Source organism: Berghia stephanieae, chromosome 2 (assembly GCF_034508935.2).
Source record: "Berghia stephanieae isolate SIO BIC M18660-M18661 chromosome 2, UCSD_Bste_1.3, whole genome shotgun sequence".
Taxonomy (NCBI): Eukaryota; Metazoa; Mollusca; class Gastropoda; order Nudibranchia; family Aeolidiidae; genus Berghia; species Berghia stephanieae.
The window spans coordinates 128,617,113-128,631,718 of record NC_088361.1 but is presented as its reverse complement, the minus strand read 5'-3'; the positions used below and the strand labels follow the sequence as shown (position 1 = coordinate 128,631,718).

The 14,606-nt window shown below is 35.1% G+C and overlaps 1 protein-coding gene across 1 annotated transcript; it reads left to right on the top strand.

Moving 5' to 3' along the window:
* The first annotated feature begins 1,932 nt into the window (after positions 1-1,932).
* On the top strand, positions 1,933-13,618 carry LOC144966597 (protein JTB-like). The gene is made up of 5 exons (XM_078903292.1): positions 1,933-2,092; positions 4,646-4,731; positions 6,700-6,770; positions 8,467-8,546; positions 9,262-13,618. Exons 1-5 carry the CDS (start codon positions 2,040-2,042, stop codon positions 9,422-9,424), a joined length of 453 nt encoding a protein of 150 aa, XP_078759418.1. The 5' UTR covers positions 1,933-2,039; the 3' UTR covers positions 9,425-13,618.
* Positions 13,619-14,606: the final 988 nt, after the last annotated feature.

Below are 14,606 nucleotides of genomic sequence, written 5' to 3'. Positions count from 1 at the left end.
ATAGGCGAGTAAATCGGTACCTTCTGTACGAAATGGATGTATGGTCGATATGGCGTGCCGGAGGAATAAATTAAATTAAATATTGTGAAGTTCATTGAGCATGGTAAATCCTTGGAAATGCGCTTTGAACTAATACACCTGCTAGACAACTCCGATTCCAATATAAACGACTGATTAATATTTCCATATATAAACTATAGTTAGCTGAAAAGCTTTCTTTGTCGGGACTCCAAAAGTATGGAACGAATTAGACAAAGAAATCAAAGGGTCTTTTAGGAGCACTGATTGATTTTAGATTGATTATTACATTGAAATGTGTTGATTATTATTTTATCCATTATTATTAGGGTGGTGGTGGTGGTGGTGGTGATGATGATGATCCCGCTGATATGATGGTGATGATAAATAAATTAAACATAATTCCCTTTATTCATCCCATAGGGGAGATTCGTCTTTCGGGTCTATTCTAAGGGAAGACTGGAATAACCCAAGCGATAGCCGCAGTGCAGCGCCGCAAATTTAGTTAGGGCAAGGTGACTTGCTCAAGAACACTCAGCGGCGGGTGATCGAACTCGGTACCTTTCGGGTGCCAACCAAAGACCGTACCGCTGCCCCTGATGATGATGATGATGATGATGATGATGATGATGATGATGATGATGATGATGGGAACTAACAAAGAATACACAGGCATCTAAAATTGAAACATTCCATATTCAAAGCTAATGTTTTACTTTAAAAAATTGAGCTTTACAATATCCACTAAATGTGATCAAAGCGCTTTGTAAAGGGGTCCCCGGTCAACAGCAACATTTAATATGTAGGACGGGACATGCCGCCTGTTAGGCGATATTACAATTTTTCAGACAAAGACAACGCTGTTAACGGCCAGGTACTCATTTTACACCTGAGTACGGTGAGAGAATGTGAGTAAAGAGCCTTGTCCAAAGACTCAACTATGCACCGAGCGCGAGGCTCGAACCCAGGACTTTCCGATCCGAACACGGGTGTCATACCACTAGACCATTATAATGCACTAGACCCATGGCCGACAAGAGTACTATAGTTACGTCATGACTAGACCACATAGCCGCACTACTGTAGGAGTGTTCATTGATAGAGGGATGCGTGTGTGTCATAGAAATAGCCTTAGTGTGTGTGTGTGTGTGTATGTGTGTGTGTGTGTGTGTGTGTGTGATAGTCAAACTTTAGTAGGTTTAATGAAGTCTTGTCACACACGCGTGATACACCTATACGACTTTCCCTGCCACTGCCACCCAGACACACTAACATCTGACAAGGAGTGAGGGCTGTGGAAGAACCACAGACTACCGTGTGCAAACATTGGCGATTGGTATCGGATGGCAAACTGTGATCGTTTGAATTTGAAATGATTCGAAACACTCGTTACCCTCCGCTCGCTCGAATCCTGATCGTCTCAAGCTCGTCTCACGTGTCAAGATCGTCTCAAGCTCACAACCCGTTTGATCGTTTTGCGATCGAGTGATCGTTTTACTGACTCGCTCTTCCGGCATTGAGATCGAGCACTGACTCGTGGCTTGGCGCTCGGTCGTCGATCGAGTAAAAGCGATCAAATAACCCAACACTACCAATTTACAATAATTTTTTTAAGAAGCCAAAACGACCGAGTGAATTTACTTCTCCGAAGGTGATATTCAACAAAATAAGAGGAAGCGATCCAAGTTAATGGTTCCCCGCTCAAGAGTGGATGCCCACTTGTACTCTTTCATAACATTTGCATTGAGACACTGGAATAGTCTCACATTTCCAATGAAAGAAAAATACAGTGGTATATGGGTTGGAAGTTACAGAAGAAGAAGAAGAGTCGGATATTTTATGTCTCTTTTATCGTATTACTAATATTGACTCATGTACCACTTCAGGTCACCACAGGTCACAATTATCATTTCCGTTTTTTACGTATCGAATGAACTGTAAACAATGGACGCGTAAATTCTGATGTCGTTATCACAACAAATTTAATTATATCATTGTACTGATTTTTAATTTATATCGAAATGGAATTCTTAACGAAGAAAAGAGTACTTCTAGCAATGACTGTACTCCTATTGTAAGTTTCTTTGGAGTTTGGTTGTGTAGTGTTTGAGACAAATAAATGTTCTCGTTCAGAAACATGAAAGAAATGGCCAGGGAAAGGGAAGAAATTCAGAAAAAGAAAATAATGAATAATAAAGAAAGAGCAAACAAAAAAACAAAGCAAAAATAAACAAATAAAGAGGAGAAAGAAAAGATTATCTCGCTTAAAAACAGAACTATTACATAGCAGAAAAAAAGAAGAAGATAAAGAGAGAGAATATCTTGCTCGGCTCAGGAACAGAATACAGTGCAACCTCGATATAACGACATCGTCGGGACCGGGAAAACGTGTCGTTATAGAGGGATGTCGTTACAGAGAGGTTTCCTATGTGTGTATATCAGGAGGTGTTTTGGGTCTTGTGTAGTGAATCTATACTTTTTCATTTTCCCTCTGTAGTTTATCCGGGCTTGGGACCGGCAATGAATGGAGAGTGGACAAAGGATTTATAAACAGTCCAGTGTTGACCTGTCACAGGCATTCATTGGTTGAAAGGCGAGCCTTCTGATTGGTGAAAGGCGAGCCTTCTGATTGGCTGCGGTGTTGTACAAATGTGACTATTGATTGGCTGAAAAAGAAGCGTTTTCATTGGCTACAGTAAGAACTAGCTTATTACGAGTAGACAACATACATAGAATGGAAGATACCACTTGTAATAGTTACGAACAATTTCATGGTAGACAAACACCTTCAAGGTTTGTCGGACCAGAAATGTCGTTATACAGGGGTTTTGCTGAAATGTACGTCGCTATAGAGGGGTTTTTATTACTAATGATATATAGTAAAATAAAATGGGACCTGAGTACCATGTCGTTATACAGGGAATGTCGCTATAACGGATGTCGTTACATCGGGGTTGCACTGTAATTAAATAGGTAATCATTAATCAGTCACAGTCAAAAAAAAAAAAACAAAGAAAAAGGAAAACAAAATCTTGGTCGAAGACAGAACATTTCTCAGAAAAAGAGGTTGGGACCGGATTCAAACTAGTGTAGATTTAAAGTTTAAGTTAAAGAAGATATTGAAAGGTAGTCTAACCCAATAGGCTCTACTACAGTTACAAAGACTTTTACGAAGAATAAGAATCTGATAAATTTGATAAATCACTTGAAATTTTTCTGACAGGTTGGAGCAGAAAGTTTTCTTCATTGGTTTGATTGTTGATTTATCTTTTTCATATACATGTTTTATGCAAGTGTAATAATTAATTCGATAAATTACATTTAATATTAATATGGTGAGTTCATGAAATGATCCAGCAGTTGACATCCAGATCACTGACAAGAACACCCTGCTGACTTATTTTAACCAATAAAACAAACAAAAAAACAAAGAAACACACACACACAAAAAAAGAAAAAAACACGGTGACTATTTTTACAGTCCCGTAAAGATGGTTCTCGGGGCTATTTTTACAGTCATTATCTCGTCCAACCTTTGCGTTTTAGGTCATCAAGCATTACAGGTACATCATGCTTTGGAGTCTCTTGTACTGTTTGATTTAGAATTTAGCTTATCATAAAAGCTTTATTTTTCGTCCTCACTCTTGTCCTCTTGTGGGGCATAACAAACAATTACTGTCACTTTAGCCTTGAGCAATCGTTCTCCCATTGACTTCCATTCTAGTAGAGTCTCTCTTGCTTTTTAAAAAATGATAGATGAGTGACGCTGTGTAAATGTAAAAATAGCCCCGAGAACCATCTTTACGGGACTGTAAAAATAGCCACTGTGGGGAAAAAAACCCAACAAATTCCTTGTCAATTGAAAAATGAGGCGGAAATGCCAGAATGAGGTTTCAGTTCCAAATTCCCAAAATTTGCATTTTATTGAAGCCATATATGACATGAACAATTTGGCTTCTTTCCGTTGTTTGTTTTCTTCTTGTGCTTAAAAGATCACTTAATTTTTGAATGATTTTTTATTGAAACTACTGGTGACAATCTTTTAGAGCATTTGGTTTTTATCCATGGCTCGTTTGGCATTTTGTGTAAACTTAATCTTCCAAGGTGTTTGTGAATAAGGGTCTGTGATTATTTACAGATGAGTCTCCTAATAGCAACAGCCAATACAGTAATACAGACTCATTCATGGTGACTATGTAGTTATTACAGACTTCCCAACTTCAACTGCAACCAGTATAATTTCTCATATTTTTCTTTCAATCTGATAATGTGGTAATATTGTTCAACACTTGAATAGTTGGAAGTTGTCCTCACCTGGATGTGGACCTAAGGGACAGGGATGTCACTGTGACAAGAATAATTACTATAGGGTTTCCTTCCCTCCCTCCAAGCTCGATTATAGTCATTTAGAGCCATTAGGCCCATGGAGCTGGATTTTATCCCAGTTTCTACAGAGGGAAATGGATAATCGTAGTTGCTTGCTACCCTTTTGATAGGACATTGCAGTGGAATCCCAATAAAGCCAGCATTGCTGGACCAGAAAGATTGGATGACTTTAAACAAGGCTGACTTTCTTTCCCCTTTTCTCCTCCAATTAAACCCTTTCTCATTTCTTTCTAATACACAGCATTTCACTCACCTATTATATTCTCCAAAGTCATTGGACGTATACAAGACAGCTTGCTGAGCAAGAAAAAAGTATCAAGAGTAAAGGTAATTTGATTTTTTTTACTTAAGTGAATCTTGTAAAAGACTTGCCTATCTATTTAACTCTAGAATAACGTTCTTCAAATGAATATTTTTGTCATGTGGGGTTCCACAAGGGTCAGTTCTTGGACCCGTTTTATTTACAATTTTACCCAACCTTTATCTAATATAATTCATAAACACGATATCTATTACAATCTATATATATATATATGCGGATGATACACAAATGTACAACTTTGATTATCCTGAAAAAATTACAAAACAAATACCCCCCCCCCAGTGAGATCAAAGTATGGATACAAACTAACAAACTCAAATTAAATGATAATAAAATTTAAGTGGTGCTTTCTCATAATGTCAAGGGTAAATTGAAAATAGCAACTAAAATTTCTGTAAAGAAAAATTTAAATGGCCACACAATAATTCAGATAAAGAAAAAAAAATTGGTGTTATTCTGGATAGTGACAGGTCAATGAAATCACAGATAATAAATATCACGTGTAAAACTCTTTATTTTCTATCTAAAGATATTCTCTAGTGTACAAAATAGTTTTGACAACTGATGTCACTAAAACTTCAGTAATTACATTGAACCTTTCAAAAAATGGATTACTGCAATTCACCTCTGGAAGGCATTTCATCTTACAAGATTTTAAAGCTTCAGACTATCCAAAACAGTGCTGTTAGGATGGTTAAAAAAAACCAAAAACTTGGACTGGCACATTTTACCCTTTTACTTCTAGAGCCACATTGGCTCCCTGTGTCTAAAAGAATAAAATATAAATTTTTGTTTCTGTACTTTAAACGTCTGTCTGATGAATCTCCATGTTATCTGACTAATAATTTACAAGTTTACATTCCAGCTAGGCCACTTCGGTCAGGGCTGGACATCACACAACTACAAAATACATAAATTAGACAAAAGTATTAGATGACAAATCCTTTCAAAGCATTGGTCTCGAAATATGGAAATCTATACCCATATACATTAAGGATGCAAAAAATGTATAAACATTTAAAGAGCACCTGAAACTTTTTTGTCATGTAGGTCAGTCATATTTTACTTAAATTTTAAAATAAATAATATATGAGGGTGTGTGAAATATTGTGCCTTTGTGAGTGGTAGGCGAGTGAAGTAATTTAAGAATTGTTGACGTAAAGCACACAGAGCATGGCCCAGTCATGATTATGCGCTATACAAATACTATTTATTATATGTATTACTGGCATTTGAACAGTTCTAAGGTGGATTGAATACTTTACTGGAACTAATGCTGTCTCCATGAACATAAATGACCAGTCTCTCTGTGATGTTGTCCACAATCTGCATCAACCGAAGCAAATCCTCCCCAAAAAATCTGCATCAACCCAAGCAAATCCCCCCAAAAAATTTGAATAACTTATTTGAGCCAATCGCATCTTAAAATAAAATAAATAGACATTTTGCAAAGCTTGGAATTTCCAAGCTAAGAGTTGGATATGTTTGTTTGAGAAATCCTGGATATTCAATCTCCACTTGAGTGTGGTGAGAACTGTATAAAGAGCCTTTTCAAAAGAGCAACGTTGTACCACCCACAATGGGACGCGAATCATGGACCTGAAGGTCGCAAGCTGAGTGTGAAACCACAAAGTCACATTTTCACTATATTGAGCTTTTATATAGCGCAATATCCACTAAACATGCTCAAAGTGCTTTACAAGGGGTCCCTGGCCAACAGCAACATTTAACTTGTAGGACGGGACATGACGCCTGCTAGGGGATATTACATTTTTTTCGGACAGAGACAACACTGTTAACAGCCAGGTACTCATTTTACATATTGATGATTTTTAATGTGTGTAGTATAAAGTAATATTTCAATGAACATGACTTATAAAGTGTCCATCATCAATCAAATAAGTATTTGGTGCATGTTATCATATATTTTCTAATAAACCATTTGACATGTTTTTCTCCCTTTCAATATTTAGTAAAATCATCAGCGTCATGTGTGAATTACAAAATAATCTCAAGGTGTGAGAGATGTCCCCGTCAAGAACTGGTAAGAAAAGAAAATTATTATCAGATGCTTCCTCTTGTATCACAAATTACAGATTATTATATGTCTCACACCCCATGTATCAGTATTATGTCGAGTTGAAAGACTTGTTTAAAATTAGATTTCAATGACAAAATGATCAGAATTATGAAATTAGATACAGTTGAAAAAAAATAAATAATGAGATTCATTCTCCTCAATAAATGCATATTCATAATTTGGACAAAAATCAAATTTCACCATCTGGTTGAGCCTGTTATAAAAGAGTTATGATGAAGTGACTCTCATTTGATAAAAGTAGTTGGGTCTGTTGAAACGTCTTATGAAGCATGGATGCAATTTATTGTGTATTTTTAGTTATACTGGACTATGATCTTATCTTTGGAAGATAAGTTTCAGATACTTTTATTTACTCGCTAAGCACATGGAAAGAACAACCTTAAATTTAAATGAACATTAGGAGGATATTTTAGAAAAAAAAGGATAAAAATTAGGCAGAGTCATATTTTTTAATGTTACAATACAACATGTATTCCTCCCCCTGAATTTCTAATCAATCTCAATGTCCCACTTGATTTCATTGTATGAATTTCAAGGTAATCATTCTCCTAAATTATGGGTTAAATTTGATAATTACAGGAAACTAAAGATCATCTTGCACTAATCAACTTTATCCTCCATCACCAATCCATCCACTTTACCACTTTACCCCTTTCCAATTTGCATCATGGCGCATTAGGGTCAGTTCTCTCACTCACTTTGACATTGCGACACACTGTCAAAAATTTCCCCTGCTATGAAAAACTACTTGATGAGTAGAAGTTTAGTGCCCTCCTTTCTCCCTCGAGGACTAATTGCGAGTCTTGTCATAGCCAAGCTCGTTTCTCCCTGATCCAGAACGCAGACTGATGTGATACACCACAATACATTTCTGTCTGATTTATGTTGATACAGACCTCTGCAGAACATTATGTTGAATCAACCATCAGTCATTGGAGATCATTTCCTCCTTTGACCATGTTTCCATTCTCCATCACTTTTACTCATCCCATTTATTCAATATGGGTTAAAATGAAATGATTAATGATTGCAAGGCAACTGTCAAAACTATTCAGGTCATCAATAGTACATACCAGTTGCCTTTCATAGTCCGTTTTTATTTATTTTTTTCACAAATTCTTCTTGCCATTTTATTTTTCCACTAAGGACGATGATTATGTATCGCATTGAGTGACTTTTAGCTTTCAAAAAACTCTCTCAAGTCCACCTGAAAGGGAAAAACTCTATATTAGTATTATAACTTAGTTTTGACACCCTTTAGATGTCGTAGCCTGTCTTTTACCCCAACAATAATATTTTTCTTGATCATGCTTATTTTGCAGAAAGGTAATTTTAACCAACTCCTAAATCTGAGCATACAGTAACAATCAATGACGTCATTAGATGTTGAGAAATATTGTAATGAAAGAATTTGTAGAATACTTTGAAATGTTAAAAGTTTGTTTGACATCACTAAAATTGAATGAGATCTTTTTTACAGTTAAATACTCGTCAATGGGAATTCCACCGACGTCAGGGAGAAAATAACATATTTTTTGGTTATTTCTATAGCTAATCTGATGTTGAAATTGGCTGCAATAGCTAACCAAATCCACGCCATACTCAGTAGGTAATATTTTCTTTCAATTATCTTCCTCAGAGGGATTTAGTGACGTACTGTATGGAGACAGGTTACAAGGAAATAATTGAGTGTGACAATGGAAAGAAAGAATCCATATGGTACTTAAACTTTTTTTGTTGCTATTGTTTTCCATTATAGTACTCATAACAATATCTGATTCAACATTTAGAATCTATAAAATATTGCCTAATACAGAGATATTGATATATAAAGCGCAATCTGCCATTTATGAATTACTCTTTTGTGAGAAATTATTTATTTATAGAGGCAATTAAAATGCATATTGTTTAATTGGAAATCAAAATTATGATAAATTGAATTATGTTCAATAGTCAAGTATTATTTCCATTCGTTATGAAACTATTGAGTTCAATTGAATTTATAGAAAAGGAAAGGAAACCTTTTTTAAGCTTCAGTAACACAAAACATAGCTGTAAACTGGTTTCCAAAGTCGATGCATCAGATTACCCCCTCTACAAATTGCCTTTTTATATGATCATGATTTTAATATTTCTCTGGTTCATTAATATACAGATCAAAATATCCATGAAACGTCCTCGCCTCCTTGTTTCCCCTTTCTTTCAATTGTTCCTACATTGTCTGTCATTTTTGTTTTAAATTGAGAGAAGCCCTATAGGCAAATTTCCTTTTTGGAGTGAATATAGGCACTTCTATTATTTCGATATTTCTTTAATTTGCAGTGAAGGAAATAGACTTTTTGTATATTGAGTGACTGTGATGCTAAGCATATAATGAAAATGTGCATATGTGCTCTTTAAAATTCACTTTTAAATTATACCTTTCAATTTCTAGGTGTGATATATCCCCAGCTGTGGAAGAAGCAGATTTTTGGAAATTCCAAGCAATATGTTTGTTCTTGGGCCTGTCGTCCTACTCTGTTGTTTATTTACGTCAACGAAAATTGGACAAGATTCTCATGGAGAAGATTCACAAACAGATTGCATCAGGGTTGTGATGATAAAAGTCCTCATGTGTGTTTGAAGTGTGTGTCTTGGTTGGTAGGTTGTTTGTATGGGTATATATATATGCGTGTGCGTGTGTGTGTTTATGATGTGTGTGGTGTGTTTGTGTGTGTGTGTGTGTGTGTGCACGTGTCTGAAGGGGTGTGCCTGTTTATGTAATGGTGGGAAAAATCGTGTTGGTTGTTAAAAATATCTTTATGAACAGGAGTTGAATGATGATGTGTATCTTTCAAGCTTCCAAATTTCATGTTATATTTTAATATAAGCACACATGATTTTCAGTGTCAGCAATATTGTTTGTTCACTTTATCTTTTGATCCTTCTTAATGTCTTCATCGTTAATTAATTCCAAAATGTGATGTTCTAGACAAACTATATTTATTTATCATATTCATGCTGGTTACAAAGAGCTGAAATATATTTCCACTTTGTCATGGCAATTTCACTTTCTCTCACCCCATTCAAGCCTTGGCAGTCATTAGTGAATTATTATTTTCATTGGGTTTTTTTTCTTTCTATTTTAAAAAAAAATTGTTTTTTTTAAAATCATTATTATTATTATTATTATTATTATATATTATTATTATTATTATTATTATTATTATTATCATTATTATTATTATTATTATTATTATTAATTATTATTATTACTATCATTCTTAATATTATTATTATTATTACAGTTCACTCCACTTAATGGCACATCAATTAATCACACACTCCGATTATACGCTACACATTCACGCTTAATCGCACACCATCTCCGCCTAATCGCTACATCTTGGTTCCATCTAGTTTGGAATGACAATCAAAAGCCATATGAAATCAACGACTCTGTTTCAGTTCCCCACAACTTTTTGGCTGAAGCATTCGATCGATTTGTTACAATGGAAAACAATATACCCACCAGGGGTGAACTGACATCTCTGGAGCTACTGGACTCTGTTCAACCACACAAAAGACAATGCCTGGGTAATGAAGATGAAGATGAGTCATTGGAATGTGACACGGCTCCTGACAAACACTGAAAACTTGACATGGTGGACAAACTACGTCGCTTCATCCAAGAAGAATGCTGGACAGATGATCTACCAACATTGGCAAGATTGGAGACAAGGGTTTATAAACAACTTGTACAGAATGGAGAGTAATCAACAGCTCACGATTACTATTCTTACAAACAATAATGTCACATTTGTTTGCTGAAAAAAAAACCCTAAAAAAAACAACCAACCAAAAGCAAAAAAAGAAAAAAAATAGGAAAAAAGGAAACAAACCAAGCCCCCCCCCCAAAAAAAAACAAAACAAAAAAAACAAAACAAAACCAACAAAAAAACAAACCTTCTATTGAGGCCATGTCTTGAACATGACGGATCCAAGCCCATAGAAAACTAAGAAGGGAAGGTCCTACATGAATGACAAATGATAGCTTGTTCTTAGATGCTATTATTAGCTTCTGCACTTAATTGCACACTCCACTTAATCGACACACTAACCCGAACTCCAAGAGTTAGTGATTAAACAGAGTCAACTGTAATATTATTATTATTATTATTGTTATTATTATTATTATTATTTTTATTATTATTATTATTATTATTATTATTATTATTATTATTATTATTATTATTATTATTATTATTATTATTATTATTATTGTTATTATTATTTATTATTATTAATAGTATAATAATATTACCGTGGTCTCCATTTATAAGCACTCAGGCTACAAGCACAATCCAGCTATAAGCACGCTAGAGACCCAAAACAGAATATTTGCTATATAAATTTACCGAAAAGGACTCCACTTATAAGTTTGCTCAATTTTCTGACCATTACTTAAACTTAAATGTTTCAAAACTAAAATAAAATAAATAACTTTAAAGAATACTGTAATTTTTTTTTTATTTAAAAGATTGACAATTAAGGTCATCGGAAACCATCAAAACACTCTGCATGTAACAACTGGATCACACCTCACAATTTTTTCATTACTTCTCTTGGATGAAAAGATTGACACCTTAGTGTTGAAACAGACAATGCACATCCCTCATCAAATCTCAAGTGATAACAATAAGCAGATTTGGCAGCTCATTGATATGGGGGCAGAGGCGAAGGAAGAGGCGGACGCTGTTGGATGTTGACTTGGTACTGAGAGCAGGCTAAAGTAAGGGAGGTCTCAGACTGTCACCAGATATAGACATAATTAATCACCATACAGGAGTCATTTTGATGGCCACAGTTTGTTTACAGAGGTGTTAAGTGTGATAATGATATGAGGTGTGATGACGAGGTTTGAATCTTTACTCATTGTCTGTGACATTCTTAATTTCACTCGTAGTCTGTTAGTCTATTTAGTGCTACATACCTGCACTATTTAAACAAGTAAATAAAACCATCAGTCAGGACCAGTTTACAGAAGTAGAGGATGACATTAAGAGGTGCATCCAAACAAAAGAAGCAACAATCACAAGCCTTTATAGCCCTCGTCTCGCATCTACAGCAAAATGCTGTTGCATAGTGTGGCAGAAAAGAATGAATGAATGAATTTATATAGCGCCTAGATCCACAATGTGCTCAAATTAATAATTTAAGCATAAAATCTATCATATTTGAATAGCATCAATCAATAATTACCACGCACTGTGCTACAAGATGAAAATTTAGGATATCTATAATATGTATCCCTGATAGAAATGTTAAACATCAAATGATTTTCTAAAGAGATGTGTTTTAAGTTTCTTTTTAAATTTTCAATGTCGGACATTTTTTGAGGGATGAAGGCAGTTGGTTCCATAAGACGGGTGCCGACTGGCTAAAAGATCTCTCGCTAAGGACGACGATCTACAGCGAGGAACCAGGAAGAGATCTTGACCATTGGATCTAAGTCTAAGTTCACTCTCTGGCACATAGAGATTAACCATATTTTGTAGGTATACAGGAGCTGTCTTATTAAAACATTTAAAAGCATAGCATAGAATTTTGAACATAATTCGGCTGTTAAGAGGGTTTATTTACCCTTTAAAAAATGATATCAAAATGAAAAGGTCTAAAAAATGACTTTTTAATGGACCAATGCCAATTCCAAGACTGCAGCCCATTATGTATACATTATAAAAAAAGTTATACGTATTGACTGTAATATGAGCGTTGAACATAGACTTGGCAAACAATCAAAATCCGCTTATAAGCACAATCTATAAAGCATGCTCTGCTTGATTCCTGAGGACTGTACTTATCAACGGAGATCACTGTGTTATTATTGTTATCATCATCATCTTTCTTAGAGTTGTTCTGATGATGCTCCTCCTCATTCCAGTTAGAATTTACTTGCCCATTCAAATGAAAAATTGCTTCATCACTGAATAATAGTGAAGAATCCATGTGGTTACACACACATTCCCACAACTCGAATCGCCTATTAGTATTAGTGTCAAAGGATCAACACTGAACGCTCTTCAGAGTAAAATACAGTTTTCAAAAAAACTTGTGTGTGTGTGTGTGTGTGTGTGTGTGTGTGTGTGTGTGTGTGTGTGTGTGTGCATAGGCTATTTTCTACTTCATTATTTTCATAATAACACTAACACTGGCCTTTCTGCAGGCAGTCTATTTGAGACAGCTCATAGCACACACACACACACACACACAACGAACAGTTAGCTTCAATGAGAGAAATCTAGAGACAGAATGAAGTTGACGTCACTCGGGTCTTTGTTATTGTTTTTTGGCATCCCAGTTTATGAGTAATTCTCACTAAACTGTGTTAACCAGACTATAAACGTTTAAGGTTTAGTCGTGCGTCGTTCCGTTATACTTCCGGATGGCAATGTTGTGAGCTTCTTAGCCAAGCGCACACTATCTAGAGAGAGAGAGAGAGAGCAGGGGAGGGGGGGGGGGGGGGGGGCTGGCTTACGTTGTACACCTGCTGCTGAACTGTACGGCTTGGGTTGTTTCCCTTGAAATTCGGCTATATCAAGACTCGGTTTTAACAGATTTTCGACTGGTCTCACCATCACTGTTATACCGAGGTTCCACCGTATTCTAATGGAATTTATATTTTAGTAAAGGAAATTATCCTATTGAGTTATCTATATTTTATTTTTGGAACAAAATACTCATCTTCACTGATGTTAGAATTAAAAATCATATATTATTGACCTTTATAAATAAATAAATGGTGATGACAATATATTGTTCCTGTCTTTTTTTCTTGTTGTGTAGATATTACAATACATATTGGAGGGTAATACCATAGCAGATGTCTATTTAAAATGAGATTTCAGCCAGCCACAATTCACACGTTGTTACAGCTCGTTTTAGAAAATCGGTTATGTCTACAATTATAACCTGATTAAAATTAAATACATAAATAGAGAATCTGGCAACCACTTTTGCTGTTCCAGATAACTGCAGAGTTCATCTTGCTCTTCATGAAATTGCGGTCTTGTTGCAGCCGCAATTTTCACCATTAAAACCACCCCCAAAAAACCCGTAATTTTTCTATTTTCACTGTTTTCTAGCATTGTTTTATGGGCATAGGATAGAACAAAATAAAGATCTATATTTTGACGGGTTGAAATACGAACTGGTGCATAGTCGATTATACATAATTTTTCACTAAGATCCAACAATTCTAACTACTTTTTGAAGAACAGTAGAATGTTGGCAATGTAATCAAATGGCAAAACATTTCATTTTCAATTTTGAGAATTAAAAAAAAATAGCTTTGAATTGTCTCGTTTCACATAACATTGCGCAGCTTATATTTCCAAATACAATTTTACACAACTCATCGCATAATATTGGAGAACTTTGAGCTTTTTCTATTCATATTTTCTCTAGATATGTAGATATGTAGATTTCAGTTGTTTATATGCGCAAGTGCAAAGTAAATTTTAATTTTTATACGCTAAATTAATATTGATTAATTATGTGTTACGGCGCTAAAATGACCTTATAGTGTCGCAAGCGTCGTTAAACACCTAAGAACGACGACGACGACGACGACGACTACTACTACTACTACTACTACTACTACTACTACTACTACTACTACTACTACTACTACTACTACTACTACTACTACTACTACTACTACTACTACTACTACTACTACTACTACTATTACTACTACTACTACTACTACTACTACTACTACTACTACTACTACTACTA